General features: G+C 33.6%; 1 protein-coding gene across 19 annotated transcripts in view; it reads left to right on the forward strand.

Moving 5' to 3' along the window:
• The window catches only part of ADGRL3 (adhesion G protein-coupled receptor L3), a 757,443-nt gene that overhangs the window by 260,177 nt on the left and 481,792 nt on the right, over positions 1-15,474 (forward strand). For all 19 annotated transcript variants that reach the window (XM_053922390.2, XM_045185777.3, XM_053922389.2 and 16 more), the window contains one exon: positions 3,885-4,108. In XM_053922390.2, the coding sequence (XP_053778365.1) occupies positions 4,036-4,108 (73 nt within the window). In that variant the 5' untranslated portion in view covers positions 3,885-4,035. The remainder of the gene's footprint in view (positions 1-3,884; positions 4,109-15,474) is intronic.

The raw sequence follows: 15,474 nt of genomic DNA on the forward strand, positions 1-15,474 counted from the left end.
TTTGGGGCTGTGTGTGAGATAGCCGAGCCCTGAGGCTGCACTGTGAGAGCACGTTACCCTTCTCAAATAATAGCTTTGGTTCCTCCAAATCCCTTTTTCCACCTCAAGTTTGCACAGTAATCATGAGAGCAAATACTTATGCCTAAATCATAGGTAAAATATCATGGTAGAAGTGCTGTTATGCCCTTCTGCAATATTAAAATAAACCATTATAAATAATACATATGTAACTTATTTCCTTTTTTTATAAAATAACTTTCTCCCATTGCTTCATCAATGTGAAACTATACATCTTTTTAAATATATTTTATTGATTATGCTATTACAGTTGTCTCATTTCCCCCCTTCTCTCCCCTCCATCCTGCACACACCCTCCTTCCCACATTCCCCCCCCTATAGTTCATGTCTATGGGTTGTACATAGAAGTTCTTTGGCTTCTCCATTTCCTATACTATTCTTACCCTCCCCCTGTCTATTTTCTACCTACCATTTTTGCTACTAATTCTCTGTACCTTTTCCCCCTCTCTCCCCCTCCCACTCCCCTGTTGCTAACCCTCCATGTGATCTCCATTTCTGTGATTCTGTTCTTGTTCTAGTTGTTTGGTTAGTTTGCTTTTGTTTTTGTTTTAGGTGTGCTTGTTAATAACTGTGAGTTTGCTGTCATTTTACTGTTCATCTTTTTTATCTTCTTTTTCTTAGATAAATCCCTTTAACATTTAATATAGTAAGGGCTTGGTGATGATGAACTACTTTAACTTGACCTTATCTGAGAAACACTTTATCTGCCCTTGCATTCTAAATGAAAGCTTTGCTGGGTAGAGCAATCTTGGATGTAGGTCCTTGCCTTTCATGACTTGGAATACTTCTTTCCAACCCCTTCTTGCCTGTAAGGTCTCTTTTGAGAAATCAACTGACAGTCTTATGGGAACTCCTTTGTAGATAACTGTATCATTTTCTCTTACGGCTTGTAAGATTCTCTCCTTATCTTTAATCTTGGGTGATGTAATTATGATGTGCCTTGGTGTGTGCTTCCTTGTGTCCACCTTCTTTATAAAATAAACTATTCTGGTTTTCACGAAAGTCAAACTTCACAATAGCAATACTCCTATTTCACTTTGGGAATAATATTCCCTGAACCTCCAAAGGGTACTGTGTAATTGTGCTTTATAAACTATAAACCTGTATGTTTTCTCTGCTTTGTCCTTCCACTTTTATGCTGTTCAGGTTCTCCTCTGTTCACAATGAAAGTGTTTCAGCAAGGCCTAAGTCTATGCAGAAACTTGCTACATTGTTTCCCTCCTGTGTACAACTAAGAGGCATATTACTATCATACAGTTTCTTGTTTATTTCTACTATATAAATAGAAAAGAGTGGGAAATTCTTACTGCATAACATCAGATTTTCCTCCAGTAAATGTGAGACAGTATTTTCTGCTTTATAGATTTGTATGGAGAATTAAATCAGAAAATTATTTAATTTCCAGAACATTGGTTGGCATATGATACATACTAAAGAAATGTTCATTCTTCTCTTTTTTATGTGACTTCATTTCCTGTGTTGTGTTTTTCACACTACAGTGTGAGTTGCGGCAAAAATTGTTCTACTTCATTTCCATTATCAAGAATATTTAGTGCATATTTTGGGGATGATGAATACACAATTGACTTGGATGGCTACCATAGTTTTCCAGTAGCCAAACAGTTCTGTATGTATTTATCTTATTTGTGTGTATTTAGGTACTTTTACATAGGGCCCGTAGGTATACACGCATCCATGATGTTGGTTTTTGACACTCATAAACTTAGTGGCCATGGAGGGAAAGAGAAACAGTAACTGAATGTTGAGGGTGGGGGATATTGTTTGCTTGTTGATCTATCAGTCAATTTAAGTGTTCTTTAAATATCCATTAATTACTATATCCATGTTAAATAATGTTGTTTTGAATTAGCAATTTCTTTCAAAATTTATTTTCAAAAACAATTATATAATTGCAACAAATAAGTTCTCCATATATTTTGTGAGTCAGAGAGTGGATAAGTGAAAATGTTGCATATGATCCCTTTCCGCATAGTTTCAGTTTTATCTAAATCACATTTTTTCCTGTTAATGCTTTTCCTATTTGTAAGAGTAAAATACTACGAGTATGTCTATTATGAGCTTCATTTTTAAAATGAAATCTGTGAGGTTGAGGATTTTTTCATATCTTTTGTGTCCATATTCATGGTTCTGGGAGCCCATCTAAAAATTAGTGACTCAGTAAATAATTTTAGCTATAATATCAAATGATCTTGTTCTTACATGCTAAAAGGATAAAATTGAAAACTCATGCAATGTGTAATTGGTAATACATATGGCACTTATTACATGCTAGACACTGTTCTCGTAAATACATATCTTTATGAAGTTTATATAACTGAAATGTTAGCTTATTTAATGTTCATATAACCATATGGATTAAGTAACATCGCTATTTCCCATTCTGTGATAGGAAACTGATACCCTGAGGGCTTAAGTGACTAACCCAAGGTTATAGTATTAGGAGAGTCAGTCCCTGGGACGGGGAGGTGTTGCCCCAGTGTCTGTGCTCTTAACTACCATGCTATAAATACCAGCGCCAGGGATTCAGACAAATATGTATAATTTTGCCTTATAACCTACTCAAGTACTTCAGAAATAGTTTGGAATTTATTTTGTCAAAATGAGGGCTATAATACAATCTTTAGCAAATTATCTCTATTTTTACTGTCCCTTTCCAGAAAAAAATAAATTCATACTCAAAATATGAAATGACATGAAATATACATTAATCATCAGAATACAAAGGAAAGAGAGGGAGAAGGAAGATGCAGTTCCTATGTGATTGGTCAGTTTTAGAGGGGCTGGGAAAGACAGAATCATCAAAATTTAGGTCCTGTTCCCTCAGTACTTCTGTTCTCTAAGATAAATCTGTGCATATTAAGGGGAGGCAGGTATATCAATTTGATTCACTAACGTAACTTTTTAATGCTTGACAATTTTAATGCCTCCCATGTATGCATTTAATGCTTTTAAGCAAGCTTCTTCATCTTAAGTTGTAAGATCCTGGAGAAGAGATTACATGTTTTAGTCAATATTCTATCTGTTTTCCTAGTCCAGTGCTTAGGATTTCAGTGAGTACTCTATAGACCTCTGCTGAATTGATTAATTATGTTTGAGCATAATTAATTAACATAAATCTATGATCTTCACAGATTTACTTACCAAGGTGCTTAGAACAGCAATGTAGTTAATATGTAGAATGATTTCTCAATGAATATCAGGACCAAGAATGAAAGTAAAACTCTTATGTTTAACTTTTTAATTTTAACTTCACGGTAATGACCATGGCTGGGTGCTCAGTTGGTTACAGACTCGTGATGATAAGCCAAGGTTGGGGGCTCCATCCCTGTGAATTCATAAATAAGTGGAACAACAAAGCAATGCTTCTCTCTCTCTCTAAACTGATAAAGAAAGAAAATTAGCCTCCTAGTAATGATAATGAATGAATGTGTTAGTAAAGTTAGTAAAAATTATATTTGTAGAAAATAGTTATACATAGTAAGTGCCAAATGTTTATATATATTAATGAACTATATAAATTAGTTACTAAAATTAATATAATTATTTGTATTAATTTGTCCGGTGATACTGAATTACTTATTTCAGTCTGTTTGGGGTCTGGGAAATAACCACTGTTAATACATGCATAAGTATTGTCATTTAGGTAATTTACTCATTTTTATATTTGAATCCTGTACTCTTTAAAATGAAATGAGGAGGTATAACAGATGTTTTAATGGGGAAATAAGTTTTCAAGGAATTAAGAAAACCTCTATTTGATAACCTCCTTTTTTTCTTGTTTGCAGGATTTGGACTTGGGATATTGGTGTTTCTGTTTTTGAGGAATATTCCCTTTTTGGGTTTTTAATTTTTTTTTTAATCATCGGTTTTGAGATACAGAAGAGGAACCCGAAACACTCCTTTGTTGCACGTTTCAAACACTCTTGAGGCACTTTCATGCCCAACCACACAACCATGTGGCCCTCACAGCTACTTGTCTTCATGATGCTCTCAGCACCGATAGTTCACGGTAAGGCCTTTAATTAGTTTTTTCTGTGTTGCTTAACGTTGTCTCAGTTATACTGCTCTCTTTCTTTAAATCTGTGCTCTAAGATTTTGCAGCCTTTGCCTACCCTGTGTTAATAGAAGTTAGAGTAAAAGGCCACAGTGTGAACCATAAGCTGCAATAAATACGAGTTTGAATTTTATTTCTTAAGGTAACTTTTGAAATGCATGTATAACCAAAGGTTTAAAAAGAACACTTGGATGTTTTATTCTTTATTTATACCACCCTTAGGAAAATTCAGCTGAATCATTAAACTATATTACTCATTGTGAATTTTTTCACTTACATAATTTTGTAATTAAAATTATTTTTAATGTAGTAAGTTTGAACATTTGAAAGAAAACACCCCCAAAATCTGATTTCCCAAACCAGATAATCATTTGTTTATGAGTCTTTGCTATTCTGTTTAATCTTTAATACATAGAATCAAAACTAAACCTCTTGTTGAAGGAAAATTATTTCTGTCATATACCTTTCAATGCAAAATAGAAATAAATGCATCAAATAATATAAACAAATACAGAAAGGTAATTTTACAGATACCTGATAATATACTCATAAAAGACTATAAACTTTATTTATTTAAACGTGTTGGTGTTGACAATACAAATATGTAAATAATTGTATACCTTTGTAAATGTTATAAAACATATGACTGTTTAGTGAGTAAGCCAGACAATCAATTTCTGTGCAACTTAGTATATATATATATATATATATATATATATATATATATATATATATATATATATCATTCACTGAATCTCAGGAAGAACTGGCAAGGTAAAGTCTACATGTAGGTTCCTTTTGCACAATGTAAAGATTCCTACTAATTACCATTGGTTTTGCACTAAGAAGAAAATGGTATAATACAGCCAATATCTCATACGTACATGGTCATTAAAGCAAAGAAAAGGGGACACAGCTGTACTTGCCAGTGCTTAGGAGGTCTCAGAATATTCTAATGTATCAAGCAGGTAAAATGAATTTTAAGCCTCTTTCACTTACTTTTGGTTTTTAATTGATTATAGAAATCTATTGTAGTTCATTAGGATGCAATTCCAAACTTGGCCTATGTCCCTGAGGTGCAAATTGAATTGCGTTCTGTTGTCATTGTAAGAACTGGATAAGGTAACTTGTCTCTTTTGAGTTTTTCTCTGAAATTCCCCTGATTTCACACATTTACATCTAACAAATCACTATAATATAAGGCAATACTTTTTTAAAAGTGAAAGTAAAATTATAAAACCATGAACAATATAAATTTTGTCAAAAATTTCAAAATGTTCACTTAATTCATATACTGGTGCAGTACTTAAACACTGACACACTTGGGAACATATAACATTTTGTGACATGGGACAATCAAATAATTATGGTGCTTTGAATAAGTACTTCCCTCATTATCTTTTGGGTTGGCCAAAAAGTTTGTGTAGTTTCTTTTTTCCCTACGATGGCTCTGGTAGGGCTCATTTGTCTTTAATTTTTTTGAAATAATTCTGTTTGATTGTATTGTGACAGCTGTTATATCAGCATGTATTTAAAAAAATCCAAATTGTTAAATTTTTATGCAGGCATTTTAATATTGAAGATGGAAGAAAATATGCAATATTTTTGGCATATTATGCTTCATTATTTCAATAAAGGTAAAAATGCAACTGAAATACACACACAAAAAGATTTATGCAGTGTATGCAGAAGGTGCTGTGACTGATTGAACGTGTCAAAAGTGGTTTGCAAAGTTTCTTGGTGCTATGGGCATTTTGGCCAAATAATTCTTTGCTGTGGGGTTGTCTTATGCTTTCATAGATGTTTAACAATGCCCTTGGCCTCCATCCACTGGAAGCCAATAGCAGGAGTTAGCCAACATTCTCAAAATATCCAAGTCAATAAAGTTATTGGTAAAAGTGAAAAATGTGTATTTTATTTTAAGGAAAAAACTAAACAGCTTTTTTGGCTAACCCAATATATATGTAAAGATGATTTTAGTTAGGTTTTGATGTTATAGCAATGCTTTACTCATAAGGTTCTTTTATGGATTGCAGAAATAGCATGTGTAAAAACTCTAGCACAACTCATGATGAATATTGAGTGCTTGAACGTGCTAATTTCCTTCATCATGCTCTCTGCCCCTTCATTTTAGTACCAGTAAATTTTAACAACCAGGGATTAGCTCAAAAATTATCTTACTGAGAGAGGTGTTTGTTTTGATGTTGATGCTCAAGGGGAAAAGAATATATATACTATATTATTTAGTTTTTAAAAGTTAGACTAAAATTACATTTGCTTAAGTAAGGTAGGTTAAAATAGCAGACCTAGACCTTGTAAAAAATACTATTTTTTCTGAAATGTCTGGTTTCCCCAAACCGATAGTACCTTCTATGTATTTTATTGGGTCCCAAACATGCACACACACACACACACACACATGCAGAGTCTCTTCCAGGTAACTGAGAAATATCTTAAAACCCCAACTAGGGGACATATAAAATTGACCTGGTATATAAAATGTTATAGGCTAAAATCTTAAATAATCCTTTTTACTGTCAATTACTTTCTAGTACCCTTTTCTTGAACCATATATAGGTAAACAATGTGGAAGCTTTCTGCTGTAAACTTCACCCTGTTACTGTACGTAGGTATTCTAAAACTTGCACCAAAGAAAATTCAAGTCACGGTTGTCTACCTTCTGTAGAAGACTGCTCCATTGTCTATGGGGTACCACTCCTGACTTGTAAATAAAGAGCTTCGCATTTTTGAACCCAGCTTACTCATAAACAGAGGAATACATTAACCTTTCACCAACGCTGAAATCTACTCAGATGATATTTTTAGAGTCTCCACCAATCCTGGCTTACAGGAATACTGCATAACTTAAAACCATAGATGATTGAATTAAAATGATTGTCACAATTATAAAAGTACTTTTCTTCCAAAACATCCCCTGATAACATCTCCTTGGCTACTGTTGTGATGCTGGCTTTATTTGCCCTCCTGATCATAGACAATTAACTTTTTTGGGTATGACCTGAGTAGCTATCCTTTTCTCTTGAGCAAATAATAATGATGACTACTGATTTTATAGCCATACACTTTAGATGTATTGGTACAATTAATTCCCACAACATTCACATGGTTTTAACATTTCTTGTTATAGTCTTTATCATTAACTCTTTATGAGTGGTAAACTTGACCAATATTACACAGCTATTTTGGGATTCAGAGGGGATTTAAAATCAAGGGGTTTTGTGAGCTTCAGTCTGACTGCCAGTAGATAATCAATTCCAGTCACGGCCATTCTTCCCAATAGAAAATCCCGATCACCCCTTCTGGTCCTTTGGGAGAGGCGAGGCAGAAGTGCAGATCACCTACCCCTTCCATCATGTGGGCGCAGACAGACTGAGCTTTGAAATATGACAAACCTGAGATAAAATTCTAACTCTGCCACCTACTAGCTCTGAACTCTTTCACTAGGTAACTAGTTACAAATACCGGTTCACCCACTGTGAGTCATAAGTCTGTGCTGGCTGCTAAAACTATGGTAGTGAAAACATGTTTTTAATTCATCCTCCTAGGAGCTTACCGTAATTTAAAAATTTATAAACCTGCTTTTCATCTACAAAAATAAATATATATTCCACGCAGAGTTATTTTAAGAATGGATAAAATAATATACTACATATAGCTGCTAATACAGTGCTTGGCATTTGGTAAATCTTCCTTGTATTTGATTTTTCTACTCTTAACTATCTTGAAATAGAGCTAAACCTCTGAAGGTTTAATAAGAAAAATGAATAATTATCCTTATTCTTGCCCTGAGAATTGAAAGAATCTTTTTCTACTTAAACCTCAGCATTCAAGTTATGCCAGAAATTTCTTAATACTAATGTCTGAAAAAAATTATTATTAAACCAATATGTATCAAAACTTAGTATATACTTAGTAGATACTGTAAAGCTTAGTATATAATGGTCAGTATATAAAAAATAAAATTATAGTGTATAGTTATCAGTGATGCTAGTATCTAATTGTCAGTGGTAGTAATATATAAATAGCAGTATGTGATGCATTTTTGCATGATCTTTACATGGATAAAATTAGAAACCAAGCTAAAGAATTAATTCTGAATAATATTTATATTAGTTGAATAATCTTCACACCATCCTAGAAATTGACTAGTATTTTATATAGGAAAACAAAATTAATCAGTACATCCACATTAGGTATATATACATATGTACACAATCCTTTAAATGAGGAATTGTCTCTAGTTCTATGTTTTTCTGTCCATATTCTATGTCTCCATGTGCCTCTGTATTTCCGTTTTCCATGACTGTGCCCTCCTCCTGTACAGCCATAAAACCCTTGCCTAGTCTAGTATGCAGTGAGACCTGGCAGAAGTGAAAAGAAGCAGCGAAAGCAGATGGCCAGTTCTTTGCTCTAACTAATATACTGCTACGTGAAGAAAAAGGACTTTTCTGGTTCTGCTGATGCTGTTGGAAACAAGTGAAAGTAGTGGAATTGGGGAACAATGTACAATGAATACATGGGCGCCCGGGGCTCACGCGGACTGTGAAGGAGTACCCTGGTGCGGTGTTGGACCTGGGCTAGGACACGTGGTCATGCTGGGACCTCACCCAAGCCACAATGGATTTGGAGCTCAGAAGTTGTTTGGGGTGCTTAGATAGTTTAAATATATCTCATTTTAATTTAACAGTACTTATAAGTTGTGTCTGTATTGGAAAGACAGAAAACAGGATGGTTTGAGCTCACTGTGAGTGATGGGAAACAATATTTTCATGGTACATTTGCATTCAGTATAGGGTTTTAATATTTTTTTCTGTAACTACCATAAGTTTCCTTTTTCTGCAAGCCTATTTCTTGCTGTAAATGTGCATGTGTGCTTATATATTCACAGACTTTATTGGCTATCCTGCCTTTTATTGTGTTCAACAAGGTAATTACAATAAACGGTTCTTAGCAGGGACAAAACAATTAATAGATGCATATATATTTAGTACTGTACTTTTTATGTGATTTGCATTTTATTATTAATCTATTTTAACAGTTACAATACTACTTAATGTGTCAGTGATTTAAAATACTACTCATATTTTTTTAACTTTTAATAAGATACAAAGCTTGAGAAAGTAGAAAATTACTTTTACTATATAACATCTTACCATATAATTCTTTTTTATGAACTTATGTTTTATTACACGTGAAAAAGCCAGGTTGACTTCTAAGCTCTGCTAAACTTTGTCATTGTGTGATTTTCAGAAATTAATCATCCTTGATATGTTTGTAATGTTGGCCACACTAGGTAATTTATAATATTTGCAGTAATATCACTATTTTGTGGTCAAGTATGTTATAAGAAAATGCTTTGGCGTGGTCGTGACATCTGTGGTTCCTGCCAAGACAGCCGACACCGTCTCACTGGGCACGGTGCCGGATTTCACATGTCTGTGTTCTGTAAATTAACGAGGCAGTCTCTGATATTATTACAGTGTCAGGCACAAACACGCACGGCTGACGGCTTTTCCGTCATGAGGCTGGGCTTAGCGACCTTCTCTCCACACTCAGTGTGCAGTTAGTGATTTGAGAAGAGTTTTCGTTTGCTCTCATACTTGCAAACCATGTTGTATGTTTTTATTGTAGTGATATTTGTGAGTGACTAAGTAGCATTTGAGAGTTAAGTAGCATTTTCTTATATTCAGTTTTTATATATTTTGCCTCTTTGGGTAGGGAGGGTTACAATCCTGTCTTTTTAAAATGTTTTTTGGACACAGGGTGGACTGTGGCTGCAGTAGGGTAATCATACACTTGATGTTGAATTAATTTAAAATACTTGGATATATAATATATAAATACTCATCTGTTTTCCTCTTTATTGCATTGCTACTTACTTTCATTCTCAATGTAAGAATGATCTTACTTTCCTAATTTCATATAAGTAGCTGTGGTACACTTTTTCATGCATTTATTTCCTCCATTGTGATGGGGAAGTTACTATTTAATGAGCAGTCAAATAATTGAAGTGCAATAGGAGAGGGTCCCACTGATTTGTCCTGTAAATACAGATTATGTGTTGTATTATGATCTGTTTTAATTTGGTGGTTTAGAATAAGGCCCTGTTGAAAACAAGGTTAGTTTGTTCTCTACTTTTTAATTGATTAATTGATGGGTTTGATAAAGTTAATGACAAAATATGAATTAGAAAAAATTACTTCAGAAAAATTTTCTTTTTTCAAATATTAGTATTCAAAGAATGGTGATTTATCTTTGTATAGATTATGAGTGATTTTGTCTTCCAATTATGTTAATAATGACATGTTTATTTGATTTGATTGAATCTATATATTCCCTATATTGCCATCATAGCAGAATTAGTTTCTTTAAATACAGAAAATTTTCTTTCTGTCAGAAAATAAAAATGACCATATATTAAAGAATCATCAAATAAGCTAGGTTAGTTAAAGATTTACGAGGGAAATATACTAGTTAGACGTAAGAAAGTAAGAGATGCAGGGCTTTGAACAAAAGGGGCTGTCATCACCTATTATGGTTTGTCGGGATTCGAATGTCCTGAAGGCAAGGATGTAGCTTCCTGGTCACGTACAAGGACATAGTCTCACATAGTCCTTTGTCATTCCTAGAGTCACCTACTTTATTTTAAGAGTAATTCACCTCATAGAAATTTAAATTAGAGAGCAAAAATCCAATAATCTCATGACCCAGTGATATACTTAATATTAATGTTTGCTAGGTTTTCCTGCTTTCCTGTGTGTGCATGTTTTTGTTACATTGTAATGCTGTTAGAAATAAAATTTACCTTTCATTTGGCTTAACCTCAAAATGTAGACATTTCTAGGCTCGCGTTAATTTTTTAAAAAATTATAATATTGTTTCATATGAAGGCACCATGGTTTATCTAACCATAGGTTGATGGCTCAACAGTGAAAGTCATTGGTATATTACCATTACAAATAGCTCTATAAGGAGTATGCTTGTATATAAAGTTCACTACATCTTCATACCTCTGCAAGAAAATATCTTGAGAAGTGAGAAGTTAAAGAATGATTCCTTTTCAGATTAATTAACTGAAATAACTGTGTTATATCAGTGATAGGAAATGATCAATATGACCCTGCTAGTTATTACTATGATGTGTTTAAAAGAATTCTACAAGTTTTGGCTACTATAATAATGAACCAAACAAAATATGAAGAATAAATATTCAAATATAAGATATAATTAATATTTGAAGGAGTATTATGATGCATTCAGTAGATTCAGGAAATACTAACTTTATCAGAATTAATGACACCACTTCGAATTCAGCTAGGTGGTTCACACATACGTACTGTATGTAACTATGTAACTCATTCATTTCACTCCTCATTTGAGTCAACAAAGCAAGGATGTGCATGACGTGAAAATACCATAGCAAGCAATGTGTGGAGCCTGTGACATGAACACTCTGAAACTTTACCGGGGGTTATAAAAGAAGACAGACACACAACATACCGTGTTCCTGGATGAAAAGTCTGAGGTCAACAAAATGCACAAATATTTCAAATTAATTTCTATAGGTGTTTACACAAATGCATTCATAGTACCAATGTGAGCTTTTCTAGTCAGAAACAAAAAATATTGTATAAGATATATATTGAATATTAAACAAGAGAAAAGTTAATAGAAATGAAAAGAGTAATAGGAAGACACTCACCCAGTTGATCATAAAAATCAGTGATAAAAATGAAATCTCTGAAACACCACTGCAGTCTATTTATTTCTGTCGTGGTGTGATAGAAATGCCTCCTCAGAAAATCAGGTGTCTAGAACACAGAGCAGTTAAGTTGGGATCAAATCAATTGTGAGTGTGTTTCAAATTATATATTATGAAGCTTCCAGAGGAAGTCTTCTTTGAGCCACCTACATTCATCTCCATTTTTGAACAATGTATCAGGTAGGATAAACTAGGCTGTAGTCACAGTAGATTGCAAAATGAGTCATGGCTTCCATGAATAATTTCTTGTCCAGCAAACATTCCAAGGCACGTAGGTGTTTCTGGTCAGTGAGTGTGGGGGGGTGAGGGGTGAGAAATGTGTGTCATTCTGTTGCTCTCACAGTTATTCAGAAATCTAGGCTAATGCTAGGAGGCATCCAAAGTCATTCTGAGGGTCATTGCCATTCTCATCCACAGGAAGGAGAACGAGCATTGTGGAGATTCTAATGGAAAACTTTTATGGATATGCTTGGAAGTAATGCACATTATATCTGTTTCCATTTCCATTAAAAAAAGTAAACTAAGTCTCATTGTCACACCTATGAAATAGGCTGAAAAGTATAGTCCTCTCGTGATAAAGGAAGAAGATAATTATAAAACATACTGCATAGCTTTTTAAAAAAGGGATCTAAGGCACTAATATGTTTTAATGCATACATTGACTTTTTAAAAAAAAATATTTATTTATTTTTTACAGAGGAGAAGGGAGGGAGAAAGGTAGAGAAATGCCAATGTGTGGTTGCCTCTCACGCACCCCCTACTGGGGACCTTGCTGCAGGCAACCCAGGCATGTGCCCTGACTGGGAATCCAACCTGTGACCCTTTGGTTCTCAGGCCAGCACTCAATCCACTGAGCCACACCTGCCAGGGCTAATGCATAAGTTGAGTTTTTACAGCTTTATTGAGATATATTTAACATACCATAAAACTCACCCTTTTAAAGTGTATAGTTCAGTAGATTTCAGTGTGTGCGCAATTGCACAACCATCAGCACAATCAATTTTAAAACACTAGTCCTCCCAAAAGAAATCCCATACCATTACTACTCACACCCAGTCTCCCCATTCAACTACATCCCTGGCAAACACTAGTGTATTGGTACTTTATGTATCAATGGATTTGCCTGTTCTGGATATTTTTCTTAAATGGGATTATAAAGTTTTGATTTTTTTGTTATTCGCCCATTTCACTTAACATAATTAAAATTTATGCATATCATAATGTGTATCAACACTTAATTCTACTTCTTGCCAAATGATACTATATTTTATGAATATCCCATATTGTACTTATTACATGATGGAAATTTGATTATTTCTATTTTTTCTCTATTCTGAATAATTTTATTACTAAAATTTATTTACAGGTTTTAATGTGGACATATTTTCACTTTTCTTTTGTATACAGTATACACCTAGGAGTGGAATTGCTGAGTCACATGATAACTCTATGTTTAACTTTCTGAGGACCTGCAAAACTGTTTTCCAGAGTGGTTGCATAGTTATATATTCTTGACAGTAATATGGGAGTTCTCGTTTTTCCACATCTGCACCCTCACTCACTGCGTTCTTTATTTCAGCCAGCCTACTCTAGGTGAAGTACTGTCCCATGGTTCGATTTGCACTTCCCTCACGCATCATGATGTGGAGCTTCTTTACACGTGCTCGTTGGCCATGCTTATGTCTTACTTGGAGAAATATTATATAATCTTTTCTCAATTTTTAGTGTTTCATTAGTGAGTTCTGTGTGTTCTTTATGGAAATGCCTTTTTTAGAAAAGACTCGTGGATATTACTGTTAGAATACACTTAGATGTATGACTTCTTTAGATTGCATATTCTAAGGGAGGTTTTTGCCTGGATTTACCCATTTAAATCTTGTCTATTTTACATTCACTTTGAAATCATATGCCATTTTCCTAGCCTCACTCAAGCTGCCCTTTTACTTACATATTTGATTCCTAAAAGTAGTTCATTAATTCCGATTTTTATGATAATGATAAAAACTAGTAATTGACAGTGATTGAAACTTTACTATGACGTGAACTGTATAACAGTGATTTATACACAAAACAAGATAATTTAGTGGGTTCCTCTAGTAGCTTACAATCACTACCCCCTTAGAAAATGATAAAGAACATTAAGCTTTAATCATGGTGGCAAAAAAAGTTTCTATTTTTGTTCTAGTCTGAATTCTTGTTCTTCCAGGCTTTGGAAGTCCTCTTATTTCATTTCTTTATTTTGTGTTTTTGCTAAAATTCTATTATAAACAGTGAGTCTTTAATATTGGAAAACTATTGGATGTCTTCTACTGCATCTCAGGAAAGTTATGCAATTCATCATGTCCCTTTATCAGACCTATTTATTGTACATTTGTGACTATTCGCATTGCATCTACAAAGATAAGAATCAGAAGCAAACAGGAGGTTTTATGTGGCATGAATCCTAGCATAATTCCATTATTTCAGGCAAGTGGGTTTATTTGAAATATTACCATTTGGGAAAAAATTAGGAGAAAAGTAAGTAAAAAGAATGAGTTCCAGATATTGATAGTAAATATATCCTACAGTTAAGAGACTATGAATGGAGAAAGATGTACACATGTATAGAAAGTAACATTTACATAAAGCCCTGAAGTTTACAATATTGTCTAATCTAAGATGTGTTAGAGTCCTAATCTGCATGGTTTCTTTGCATGTTGAGTGAAAAGAAAGATCTCAAACCTTAGAGTCTAATTCCCATTCTATCACTTCTAAGATACATGAACCTAGCCAATCTGATTCACAGTTTTCTTATTTGTTAAAGGGGTAATTAGGCTTACTTTGTTATAGTGTGAGGATTAAGTAAAATAATGTGTAGAAAAACCCTAACACAAAGCCTCACTCATTTAATCCTGGGAGGTTGTGGTCATTAAAACATACCTTTTGGAATTAAAACTAAAAAGACCAAACAAAACCACAAATGACTTGGATAGTAAGCACAATTTATAATATAACACCATCTCGGGGTCACTTACTCTCCATAGAGGTGTTCAAAGACTTCATTGTGTATTCTTAATCCCCAGTTGTGACAGTTTCTCTAATTATGAGCCTACACGTTTGTACACACATTCCATCATTATATTTAGGACTCACCCACTGGACTGTAACTAAGTCTTTAATGAATTACTAATGAAGATTTTAGGCTTAGATCAACATTAAAAATGTTAAAAAGTGTTGAAAAGCTATTCAGAGTACAGTCTGTTGCTTTTAATTAGACTATAAGCCCAATAAAATTCCTGTGTTCACTATTCACCCCAGGTTTGAAAAACTTGAATAGTGAGTGAAACATGTACCTTACTTTGGTATTATTAGTTTAATGTGAAGTTAAAGGGGAAAAATACATTGAGCTAAATTAGAGAAATCATTGTTTTGATTAAGTGAAAATATAAAAATCACATGTAAAATCAAAATGGCATTATATAATGACTAATATTTTGTTGGACTTGGAAGATTTTAACACAGAATAATTTTGTTGCATTAGTGAACAATAGATGGAGTG

The sequence above is a fragment of the Desmodus rotundus genome, chromosome 4 (assembly GCF_022682495.2).
Source record: "Desmodus rotundus isolate HL8 chromosome 4, HLdesRot8A.1, whole genome shotgun sequence".
Taxonomy (NCBI): Eukaryota; Metazoa; Chordata; class Mammalia; order Chiroptera; family Phyllostomidae; genus Desmodus; species Desmodus rotundus.